This window comes from Topomyia yanbarensis, chromosome 3 (genome assembly GCF_030247195.1).
Source record: "Topomyia yanbarensis strain Yona2022 chromosome 3, ASM3024719v1, whole genome shotgun sequence".
NCBI classification, from domain to species: Eukaryota; Metazoa; Arthropoda; class Insecta; order Diptera; family Culicidae; genus Topomyia; species Topomyia yanbarensis.
The window spans coordinates 38,110,043-38,122,077 of NC_080672.1; the positions used below are offsets into that span (position 1 = coordinate 38,110,043).

At 43.9% G+C, this 12,035-nt stretch overlaps 2 protein-coding genes across 5 annotated transcripts in view; both read left to right on the forward strand.

The window, feature by feature from the left end:
* LOC131690863 (uncharacterized) overlaps positions 1-12,035 on the forward strand; it is a 362,721-nt gene that overhangs the window by 166,123 nt on the left and 184,563 nt on the right. The window lies entirely within an intron of this gene.
* LOC131686883 (uncharacterized) lies at positions 2,037-7,418 on the forward strand. Its single transcript, XM_058970886.1, has one exon. The coding sequence runs from the start codon at positions 2,037-2,039 to the stop codon at positions 7,416-7,418; it is 5,382 nt and encodes a 1,793-aa protein (XP_058826869.1).

A 12,035-nucleotide genomic window follows, 5' to 3' on the forward strand; every position in this document is an offset into this window, starting at 1 on the left:
TATGAACGTCATTTTTTCGATTGACCTAACTGAAAGCATGAATATATGCTACTAGGGCCGAAGGTAAGGAAATTTCGTACGTGACCGATTTATGATAGTGCAAACACAGGTATTTGTATGCTCGCGCTTGAGGCCGTGTTTAAAAGTTTTGAAGGTTATAAGTGCTAAAACATTAACTCAATCGCTGAGGTGTTTTCATGTAACGGTTTTTGCACTTTGTTATGCGCCACACTGTACTTATCGCAGCAGCGCTTTCGTTCACCATATTTCCTGCCCGGCGTTGCTTTTTGGAATTTTGCTGGTTAGTAACTACGATGTATGGGATAGGATAGGGGCCGAAAGGCGGGTTGTTTAGTGATTCCTTCCAATTTTCCACATCGTTTCCCGCAAAGTGCCACTTGTTTTCGGCCTGGAATGAATATATTTTGTTCAATGATTAATTTGGGATCCACAGTTTGTGTCCCTATAGGGTGGGCCAGCATGGTTTTGAACAAAGTTGTACAGTGAAGCATCATGGCAAACTTTTTTTTATACGTTCTTCATACAAAGTTTTTCATGGTACCGCAAATATTGGTACATACTTGTTTTTGTTCAGTATTCCTGGGATTTTCGGTCACAACCCTAATGGGCGCGCCGGAAAAGTGCAAGAGGCCCCGACATTCGCAAAGTATCCAACTAAATAAATGTGTAATTAGTATTTTTTGAAGCGACAAGCTTTGATTTTTAAATGCGAATACCAAAAAACATTGGCGACCTTGAAACTATGTTGAAACTGCATTGGTATGGCTCAAGGAGGGGGATTAGGGTCTCAGCGCGAAAAAAAAACACTTTTTATGCGAATTGTTTTAGAACTTTGTGTGAAGCGAATTGACAAAAACTTTTGTACATTATAGTATATCATTTCAATAACATGCTGTAATTTTTCTTTGCAAAAATATCGACAAACGACTTGGTGACGAAGCTTTCTGTAGACCTTTGATCGAGCGAGAAAGGAATTAAAATCTCAGGGAATCTTGAACACCCCCAATACGATCCACAATCTGCGATCAGTGCGATCTCATTCCTAACCACGGTTATTCTTGGGCTGTCTCGCTTCACGAGAGCAGATAGTAATTCGAAGAGGTGCGAATAGGCCTTTTGCTTCGTACTTCTCACGATAGCCGGTCAGCTGTACCATGTACATAGAAGATCAAATCAGATCCAATAAACCGTCGCGTGATACACACGTCTTTCGTTCGCCAAAAAATACGTTTTTTAGTTCGCGCAATAAAGTGTATTTTTTCGTTTATAAAATTGAAAGTGTTTAGAAGTGTCCGAAGAATCCAGACTTGCGCGCGCGAACATTGGTCCTTCGAGCCGGATTTCGATCCAGTGAAGTGGTTCTCGGACACTTTCTAAAAGACAGTTTAGAAACGGTGGACAATCTCCGTGATTGAAGTGCGGTCAGTGAACTTTACAAGCGGGCATTGACCCCTATGCGAAGACCGCCAAGTGACATGGTAAGCGGCTGGTGATAGTGCGCGAAGAAGAGCATCACCATTTTCGACGCTAGTTGATGCCATCGTGAGAAGACTTCGGCGCCATCGCGGATCGGAGCGCGTGTTTCTGCAGCAGCTATTCAGCGGCGACAACAATTAGGCGGTCATCGTGCAACGGCAGATTTATCCCGGACGGGGATTCCGAGCGGAATTAAAGGGAGTATAGCGCATGATATTTGTGTGGTGGCGCATGTTATGTTGTGTTGGCTGGAAAATAAATAATTAAGATTATGCGAGCATTTTGTTTTTGGCAAGTGTGTCCCTGATAAAAGTTGGTCTCGAAAGTTCCGCTGGATTTTTCGCCTGTTGCTTTCCTCCCGTCTGGTTTCCCTCTGTTGCAGTTTGGCTTTTCTGTCAATTTTCGGTTTCGCGAATTAATAGTGTGGAACGTCGAGTCGATCAGTCAATTTATTTTTAAAGAGTGCAGTGGCTGTTTCAATTAAACGGTTTGAATTTTGTGAACGGGTGGTGAGTGCAGGCCAAGTGCAGTGATTCAAAATGGCAGAACTTAGATCTCTTCGTAAGCGGGAGCACCAGATAGTGAAGGCTTTCGACAGCGTGCAACATTTTCTCCAGAAATACGACCAGGAGACTGATAGCGGGCAAGTGAACCTTCGGCTGCATGGACTTGAGGAAGATTTTAAGGATTTTCTTGTGGTTCGGAGTAAGCTTGAGTTGCTGCTGGAAGATGTTGAGGTCCAGAAACATGCTAAATCTGACCCAGACTTGAAGCAGGAGGCGTTGGAACATATGGACGATGAAAATGATCGTATTATGCAGGAATTTCGTGATCGATTCTACGCACTGAAGGCGGCGCTTGTGACTTTGCTACCACATTTCCTACCCCCACCAACGCCACCATCACAAAGAGGTCCCCATTCGTCAATTGCAGGAGATGATGTTTTCGGTGTGCACCCAACGCCGACATTTTCAAAAGTGAAGCTACCTGAAATCCGTTTACCGTCGTTCAGTGGTAAGATCTTCGAGTGGGTAACCTTTCGTGACACCTTTCAAAGCCTCATTCACAACAATCCTCAGTTGACCGACATGGACCGTTTCACCTACTTGAGATCATCGTTATCAGGAGACGCATTGCAGGAGATTAGTTCTGTGGGCTTGTCAGCCGTAAACTACAACGTTGCGTGGGAAATGTTAGCGAATCGTTATGAAAACAAGAAGTTGATTGTGAAGGCTCATCTAGACGCACTTTTCGCTACAGAAGGGCTCAAGAGAGAGAGCTATGAAAAACTCAACAGTCTCATTAGCGAGTTTGAGAAAAACCTTCAGATGCTGGACAAGATTGGGCAAAACACCTCCGAGTGGAGCACCATTCTCGCATACATGTTGTGTTCTAAGCTCGATTCCGCCACGCTGCGGCAGTGGGAAACTCATCACAATTCAAAGGATGTACCCACGTATACTGCTATGCTCGGTTTCTTGCGCAATCATTGTGATGTACTCCAGTCAGTGGCTCCTGCTAAATCCAACTTCGTCGATCATCGTTCCTCGAAACCAGCTGTCTGTCACACAGTGGTGAAAACGTCAAACAGATGCGCATTCTGCAGTGAATCGTGGCATCCTGCTTTCCAGTGTTCTGCATTTCAACGAATGAACGTTCCAGATCGTGTCGAGGCTGTCGCTAAACACAGACTGTGTCGAAACTGTCTGCGTCCAGGACATTACGCAAATTCCTGCGAAAGAGGGGTCTGCCGTCATTGTCAACAGAAGCACCATTCCATGCTGCATGGACTATCCAGATCCTCCGTTCCACACTCGCAGCCGAAACCTCCGACACAAGACGAGCAATCGCGACCGCCAAAGGCTAAGCAACACAATTCGAACCAACACACACACACCACCACTGCCAGCTCGCAGCGCACAAACAACACACCTCCAGCCACCAACACGCCCACCACAAGTCAAAATTATGTCGCACTCCCCATCACACCTACACACAACATACTTCTGTCTACCGCTCTCGTTACAATCAAAGATCGTTTTGGTAGAGCGACGCTGGCACGAGCTCTGCTAGACTCGTGTTCCCAGCACTGTCTAATGACTGCCAGTTTTGCGAGCAAGCTACAGTTCCGTGAGACTCCTACGTATTTGTCGGTTCAAGGGATTGGATCAGCTCGATCGGTTTCCACCAAATTAGTTAGTGCAGAGGTCGGTCCTAGGTCTAGGATCATTTCGCCATTCACTGAAGAGATGCAGTTCCATGTGCTGCCAAAGCTGACTGTGTTACTTCCGACGACGAGTTGCAATCCGGCCGAGTGGGATCTTCCGGATTCGACGTTGATAGCCGATCCCAGTTTTCACGAGCCTGGTCCGGTCGATTTGATTATCGGAGCTGAATATTACATGGACTTGCTGAAAGATGAACGACAAAAGGCTACACTATCAGGACCGACTCTGCAGAATACGGTGTTTGGGTGGATAGTCTCGGGAAGAGTTCCCAACAGTACAAATAGCGAGCGATGTTCACTGGTTCACGTGTGCTCGACGGCGGAACTCGAAGAGCAGCTCACCAGATTTTGGGAATTGGAGACCTGTCGAACCGCCAGCACCAATTCCGTCGAAGAAACCACCTGCGAACAGTTTTTCAAGGAGACTACAGTAAGAGACGAGAATGGCAGATTTGTTGTGGCCCTGCCAAAGAAGGAATACGTTATCAGCAAATTGGGAGATTCAAGGGCAACTGCTCTCAAACGGTTCATGGGACTCGAACGACGATTTGCAGCTAACCCAGACCTGAAGACGCTGTATTCCCAGTTTATACACGAATACCAAACTCTCGGCCACATGAAAGAGGTCATCGATGATACCGCCGCAGGAAAGACATTTTATTTACCGCACCACGCTGTTCTAAAGCCGGACAGTACCACCACGAAACTCCGAGTAGTTTTTGATGGCTCTTGTCGAACATCTACGGGCATTTCTTTGAACGACGGCTTGATGGTCGGTCCCGTTGTTCAGGAAGACCTCCTCAGTATCACGTTACGCTTCCGTATCCACCGATTTGCAATAGTAGCCGACATCGCCAAGATGTACCGAATGGTTCGAGTTCAGGAAACGGATCAACCGCTACAACGGATCTTGTGGAGAGATTCTATCGAAGAGCCAATCCGTACTTTCGAATTGACGACCGTTACGTACGGTACCGCGTCTGCGCCTTATCTGGCCACAAAATGCCTGCAAAGTTTAGCCGATGAAGGAGAAGAAACGCATCCAGATGCTGCTAAGGTGCTCAAGCAGGACTTCTACGTGGACGATATGCTCTCAGGTGTAGACGACGTGAAGGATGGAAGGAAGTTGATCCAACAGCTGGTCGAGCTTTTACAGTCAGCAGGATTTTCACTTCGCAAGTGGAATTCCAACAGTAAGGAGCTCCTACAGAACGTGCTTGAGCAGTTGAGGGACGATCGGTCGATCCTAGAGTTAGATTCGTCTAGTTCAACCATCAAAACGCTAGGACTTGTGTGGGAACCCAGTACGGACAGCTTTCGATTCACTATTCCAACCTGGAACTCCGCGGCTGTAATCACCAAACGAATAGTGCTCTCAGACGTCTCCCGACTGTTTGACCCATTAGGCATCGTGGGGCCTGTTATTATTCAAGCAAAAATATTCATCCAAGATTTATGGAAACAAGAGTGTTCTTGGGATGAACCTCTCCTGCCAGAGCTACAGGAATACTGGCAAGAGTATCGGAGAAACCTTGCTGGTTTGGATAGCCTCTCTGTTCCTCGGTGGGTTGGAATATCTAGCAACATTGTAGCAGAGGAGCTACATGGGTTTTGTGACGCCTCTGAAGCAGCTTACGGAGCCTGTATTTATATTAGGACAGTTACAGAGACTGGATCTGTATCAGTGCGGCTGTTGACATCCAAATCGCGGGTTGCTCCACTTGAAAACCTGAAGAAGAAAAAGAAAAGGCAGTCCATACCTCGCTTGGAATTGTCGTCAGCACTGTTGCTCGCTCACTTGTACGAAAAGGTCGTACAAAGTCTCCGCATCTCCGTTAGATCATTCTTTTGGACGGACTCGATGATCGTTAAGTGCTGGCTTTCGTCATCGCCATCAAGATGGAAGCAATTCGTCGCTAATCGAGTCTCCGAGATCCAGCATATCACGAAGGAAGGTACCTGGAATCACGTCGCAGGTGTAGAAAATCCAGCAGACTTAGTCTCGCGTGGGATGATCCCAGCACAGCTTCAGTACCAATATGTTTGGTTTGACGGACCTCGCTGGTTGCTATTGGAAGAAGCCTATCGCCCTCAGCCCCGCCAGATTAGAGAAGAAGACATTGCATCAGCTGACTTGGAGGAGAAAACCATCACGTTAGTCCTTCAGTCAAGCACTCCCAGTGAGATCTTCAACCTACGATCGTCACTGTCGGAGTTAGTTCGCATTACGGCTTTTATTCGCCGTTTCCGGTTCAACGCACAAGCTTTCAACCGCAACTGTAGAAGGTATGGGCCGATCACATCGTCTGAGCTCGACGATGCACTGCGAGCATTGGTTCGGCTTGCGCAAGAAGAAAGCTTTCCACAAGAACTTGCTGATTTGTCCAAGCGAACCCACGTGCGGGACTCGTCGCGCATTGTGTCACTAAAGCCGATTCTCAATGAAGGCATGATGTGTGTTGGCGGCCGGTTACGACATGCATCAGTTTCACCGAATCGCAAGCATCCGTACATTCTCGACCCACATCACCCGCTGACGAAAATCGTAGTTACTCACTACCATCGGAAACTATTTCATGCGGGACAGCAGCTGTTAATTTCGGCAATGCGAGAGCGATTCTGGCCAGTGTACACCAGGAACTTGGTGCGACAGGTAATCCACGAGTGCGTCGCTTGTTTTCGAGTTCGACCAAAGGTTCATGACCAGATTATGGCTGATCTCCCGGCTGAAAGAGTAACTCCCTGTTCGCCGTTTCAAAGAGTCGGAGTTGATTACTGCGGACCATTTTCAGTGGTCTATCCACATCGTCGTTGCCGGCCTGTAAAATGTTTCGTCGCAGTCTACATTTGCCTTACTACCAAGGCGATACACTTAGAGATAGCCGCGGATCTTACGACGCAGGCCTTCCTAGCATCGTTGAAGCGCTTCTCGGCTCGACGTGGAAAACCCGAGCTGATAATGTGTGACAACGCAAAGAATTTTGTTGGTGCAAAACGAGAGCTGGATGAACTTCGCAAGCTGTTTCACAACCAACAGTTCCAGAACACTGTCGCAAAGGAGGCGGCAGACGACAGAATTGAGTTTCGGTTCATTCCAGCACGTTCTCCTAACTTCGGCGGGCTATGGGAATCCGCTGTCAAATCGTTTAAGACACTCTTCAAACGTACGATTGGCTTGCATACCTTGGTGTACGACGAAATGCAGACAGTCTTGAGTCAGATTGAGGCGATTCTGAACTCACGACCGCTCACCCCCGTTAGCAACGACCCAGACGATTTTGAAGCTCTGACACCAGGACATTTTCTAATACAGCGACCCTTAATGGCAATTCCGGAACCAGATCTTGGAGAGATCCCGGAAAATCGGCTGTCCGCCTGGCAAAAGGCACAGCGATTCACACAGGTTCGGTGGAAAAAATGGTCGACGCAGTATTTGTCGAATCTGCGCAATAGGACGAAGTGGACACGCCAAAGAGACAACATACGTGTGGGCACTATGGTTGTTCTCAAAGAAGAAAATTTACCTCCGTTGAAATGGCACCTAGCGCGTGTGACGGAGATTCAAACTGGTCCAGATGGGAATGTACGAGTGGTTAAAGTACGAACAAAGGATGGTAGCTACCAACGAGCAATCTCGAAGATATGCGTGCTACCCATCCGCGATAATATTTCTTTACCAACCGAGGAGGACTAGGACTCCTTCATCGGCGGAGGCCAGGAGGCCTCCGCACACCAGTTAAGTTTTGTATTTCTTTGAATTTCAAAAAGCTAATGAAATGTCTTTTTCCCAGTCACATTCCGTCTTGATCCTTGAGCTTCCGGTATTCCCGTTGCTCCGAACGCTTATTCAAGCTGTTCATCATCAGTTAAGGTAACTGTGTTGTTTCGGTGGTGGTTTATATTGCATGCATGCTGCATCTGTTTGTACGAGAAAGTTCCAGTACGGTTGATCTGTCAACCACATCGGCGCTCAGCGCCTGCGCGTGCTCACGGCCGCGCTTCGTTCGAACAAACTTCTAATTCAAGAAACACGCTTGGCTATTTCGAGGTACATCATCAAATTCGTTTTCGAAGGAGGAAGTGCGCACTTCAACCTTCCCGCCCTACGCCGCGATCGTCAGCGGGCATGGCCAGCTCGCCAGTCGGTCTCACCAACGTAGCGGCTTCGTCGCAGTCGTCGTAGATGGATCTGCACCCTAGTATATCTCAGAGATGCCAAGGAATGTCACCTGAAGAAATCACAAAAACAGATGCAGGTCGTCGTCGCCAAAGGGCGATTGCGGAGGCCAAGGGGCCTCCGTTCCAGGGAAGTCTTTTTATTGTAATCATTTTCCTCTTAAAAAGTTCCCTATGTATGTTCCAGCATATCACCACCATCGAAGACAACCAGTCAGCCAGTCGGCGGCACAGGCCTGCTGAATCAGACGCCCACCAACATCATTCCACCAGCCAGTCGGCGGCTCAGACCCGCTGTTCAATCCGATGTCCATCCTGCAAGTCCACCGGTCCATCAATCATACCTGAAAGCAGATCAACGAGATAATCCAGCACAGTTAATCACCACCGATGATGCACCAAGATGTTTGTTACCCGCGAGCAAGCGGCGATCAAATACACGCAGCAGTTCCAATCCAGTAGACATGCACATTGTCAACGTAGCAGCAGCCGAACCAGTACTAGCGACCAGCAGTCAAAACACACGATCGACAGCCAGACACAACATCAGCTGTTTATCTGTGTCAAGGTCATCCAGGAAGCAGAATAGCAAAATCACCATATATAGGTCAGATGCAGACCTCAGCAGCAGCAGCAGTATATAATGAACGTTGAAATTCGGTCAAGGTTGACGGTACCAGAAACATCAACAGAACCAAACACATTATATATTATCTTTGAACTAGTTGTAAGCAAAAATTATCAAACCATAATATTGAATTCATATAGAAGTAGGCAGAATAGGATAGCTATAGTATTGCAATCTAGTAGATTCCAAGGCGGCCGGCATATGATCGAGCGAGAAAGGAATTAAAATCTCAGGGAATCTTGAACACCCCCAATACGATCCACAATCTGCGATCAGTGCGATCTCATTCCTAACCACGGTTATTCTTGGGCTGTCTCGCTTCACGAGAGCAGATAGTAATTCGAAGAGGTGCGAATAGGCCTTTTGCTTCGTACTTCTCACGATAGCCGGTCAGCTGTACCATGTACATAGAAGATCAAATCAGATCCAATAAACCGTCGCGTGATACACACGTCTTTCGTTCGCCAAAAAATACGTTTTTTAGTTCGCGCAATAAAGTGTATTTTTTCGTTTATAAAATTGAAAGTGTTTAGAAGTGTCCGAAGAATCCAGACTTGCGCGCGCGAACAACCTTCTCTGGAAAACATGATTTGCGGTGTTACCTGCCACTCCGAAACTACTTAACCGATTTCTTTCACACTTTGAATGCACATTCTATGTTAAAAATACCTAACCCTTATGGCAAGTTTTTGAGATAAATTTTCAATAAAGGGTTTCTTACTTATTTTAAATAAAAAAATACCATATCTCACGAATAATTCCGCCTTTTTATGAGTAAACAGTCTGTAATAAGTAAATTGATATTTTTCATAATCATAATTACGTTGGCTATGCTTTCACGTGAGATTTTTTTATTTCGTGAATTGTAAAATTTACATTTATAATTTATTATAAATAATAAATAATAAATAATAAATAATAAATAATAAATAATAAATAATAAATAATAAATAATAAATAATAAATAATAAATAATAAATAATAAATAATAAATAATAAATAATAAATAATAAATAATAAATATTAAATAATAAATAATAAATAATAAATAATAAAGTTGACTGAAAAGGGAAATATGGATGAAATTGGGAGATCAGTACTTCATTACTTAATCTACAACTTCAGAATGTAGAATAATAACATTGCTTGTTGTTTACCGAAACTCCATTTTTTTGCTCCCAAGTTTGATTTTAACCAATAAAATTGCTTTCATTTTAATTGAAGTATTAAACAAACGCAAAGCATTAAGCAAACAAGCTTAATATCGTGTCGATTATTTATAGGATCCTAGCTAAGACCAAGAAATCACGAAAAATTAAAGAGAGGAAATGTAATATCTTCTACCTTCTGGTTAAATAAGGCCGCACGTGCGTGGAGCTACCAGTAGGAATAGTATATGAGACTGGATCCTTTGGGTCTAGACTAAAAATCAAGGCTGATGATAGGAGGGGTAATGGCTGAATGGTCCATGCAGACTATAAAACGCCATAGGAGAGGATCAGGGTTTGGCTTTTGGTAGGATTGAGGAATTGATGTAGGCTTAAATAATAATTGCACAGCGGAATGTGATAAAAAGATGAATTGAACAGTACTACTGTTATCTGTTCAGAAATATAAAAAAAACCTCCATAAGGTTTGATATCAAAACATTGCATTTTTTGTTTGATCATGTAATGTAAATTTATAAGTGTTAAAAAGTTGACTTTATCACTGGGGTGTTTGAGACCCCGCGAGCGTAGATGTGTGGGTGGATGACCGCGAAAGTCTCAAGCGTTTGTATGTTAACGTGTTTGATGTGTGTGCCAGCGCGTATACAACTTCGCGTGTATAAACTCGAAGCTGTAACCGTGTTACCATCTGTATATTCGCGTGCTTTCTTGATAGTTGCGCCAACGACACGACGTGAAACTTCATGAAACATTTCAAAGAAAAAGTGCCCGAGTCATTTACCGCTAGTCACCAGTGCATTGGGCTACCCCTCGGAAAAGATAAAAAATGAGTTTCTTGAGCAACACTGTTTTGATTTTATTTTATTACTATGCGTGGTTACCATGCCATCATCTTCCCGTGAAAATGTTTGACTGTGGTGTAAATACCGTACCCAAATGGTTTTAAAAAATGAGATAACGAAAGGTAATAGCATTAAAGAGTTTAACAATGTCTATTTTCAGATAAAGAATAGATAGTTCTACAATAGAGGCATAATTCCATGTTTGAAATGCTATCATCGAAGAACCAGCATTATCTAACGTTAGGATGCGATGGTCGTTCATACTCAGAACATACAGGGCGAGAAACGATCTTGCGTACGATGCCTAGATTTGTTACGGAGCCCGGCAAAAAGGGTCACGAAGTCGTCTTTGATAAACTGCTGGCGTGCCGAGTTCAAGAAGGGCTAGTACTCCACTGCTGAGGTCCCTACAAGAATTACATGGATGAGCTGCGTTGCCCTAGTTTTGTGCCTTCAATGCAAGATTGGCTATAATATTTGGCCTTCATATATTCTACTCATTCGGTTCACGAACTCACATTGGAATATATCGAAGCCGTATAGCCATCAGCTAAATGGCGTAGTTTTAGCTAGATATCAATCTTAAAACATATGGAAAAATCTTGAGATGAAGTGAAAAAACATGGTTAAACATTTATCTTTTTTATACGATCCCATTAAATTTGTCGAGAACTGTAATACCGGACATTTAACAAATTGAATAAGATTACAATAAGTAAACAAACAAAAATATGTACAGTAACATATTTAATTTGCCTAAATTTCAATTAATTAAAAGTTTCCTTGACCTGATGTACAGTGTAAACTAAAAGATTTTCGTACACAATAAAACTACAAATTAAAAAAAACAAAAATTCAGTATCAAAATAGGTGCTCAATACTAATACCAATACTAATACTACGTTAGAGTTAAAACGTTTTTAACTAACATAGTATAAATTTATCATTTGTTTCGTTACAAATCGACGGAAGTGCGATAGTTATCGCCTATCTTATCCTCAATGCGTATTTCAATATCTCAAATGTTGCATTTGCGTCCATCTGAGGTAGGTTTACTCTATTGAATTTCATTATAATTTCGGCACTCGTAACATGGCATTAACAACTTTTGTTATCGTTTGACCAGATAGAAAGGAGAGTTCAACGAAGATCCGGTAGCGTTGAATAGCGTATTGATAAACTGACTCCTGGTTTTCGGGAGTGGTAAACCGTGTTGAGTCCAAAACAAAGCATAAAGTGTATTGTATTAGAATTTAAAACAGCTCTTACTGAACCTCAATGAAATTTACGTCGCACTGGCTGCCAACGGCCACTGCATTTAATGGATTTTTGTTTTATTTTCAGTACATCAACTCAATTAAAAGCAACGTCTTCCTTTAACTGGATCATTTATATGACACTGCCCGAGTTAGTCATTAAACTCACGGAGTGTTTTAGAGCCATTGTCACAGATTTCTGATGGCATGTTGCTTCCGTTGGAGAAGCTTTCAGGGAAT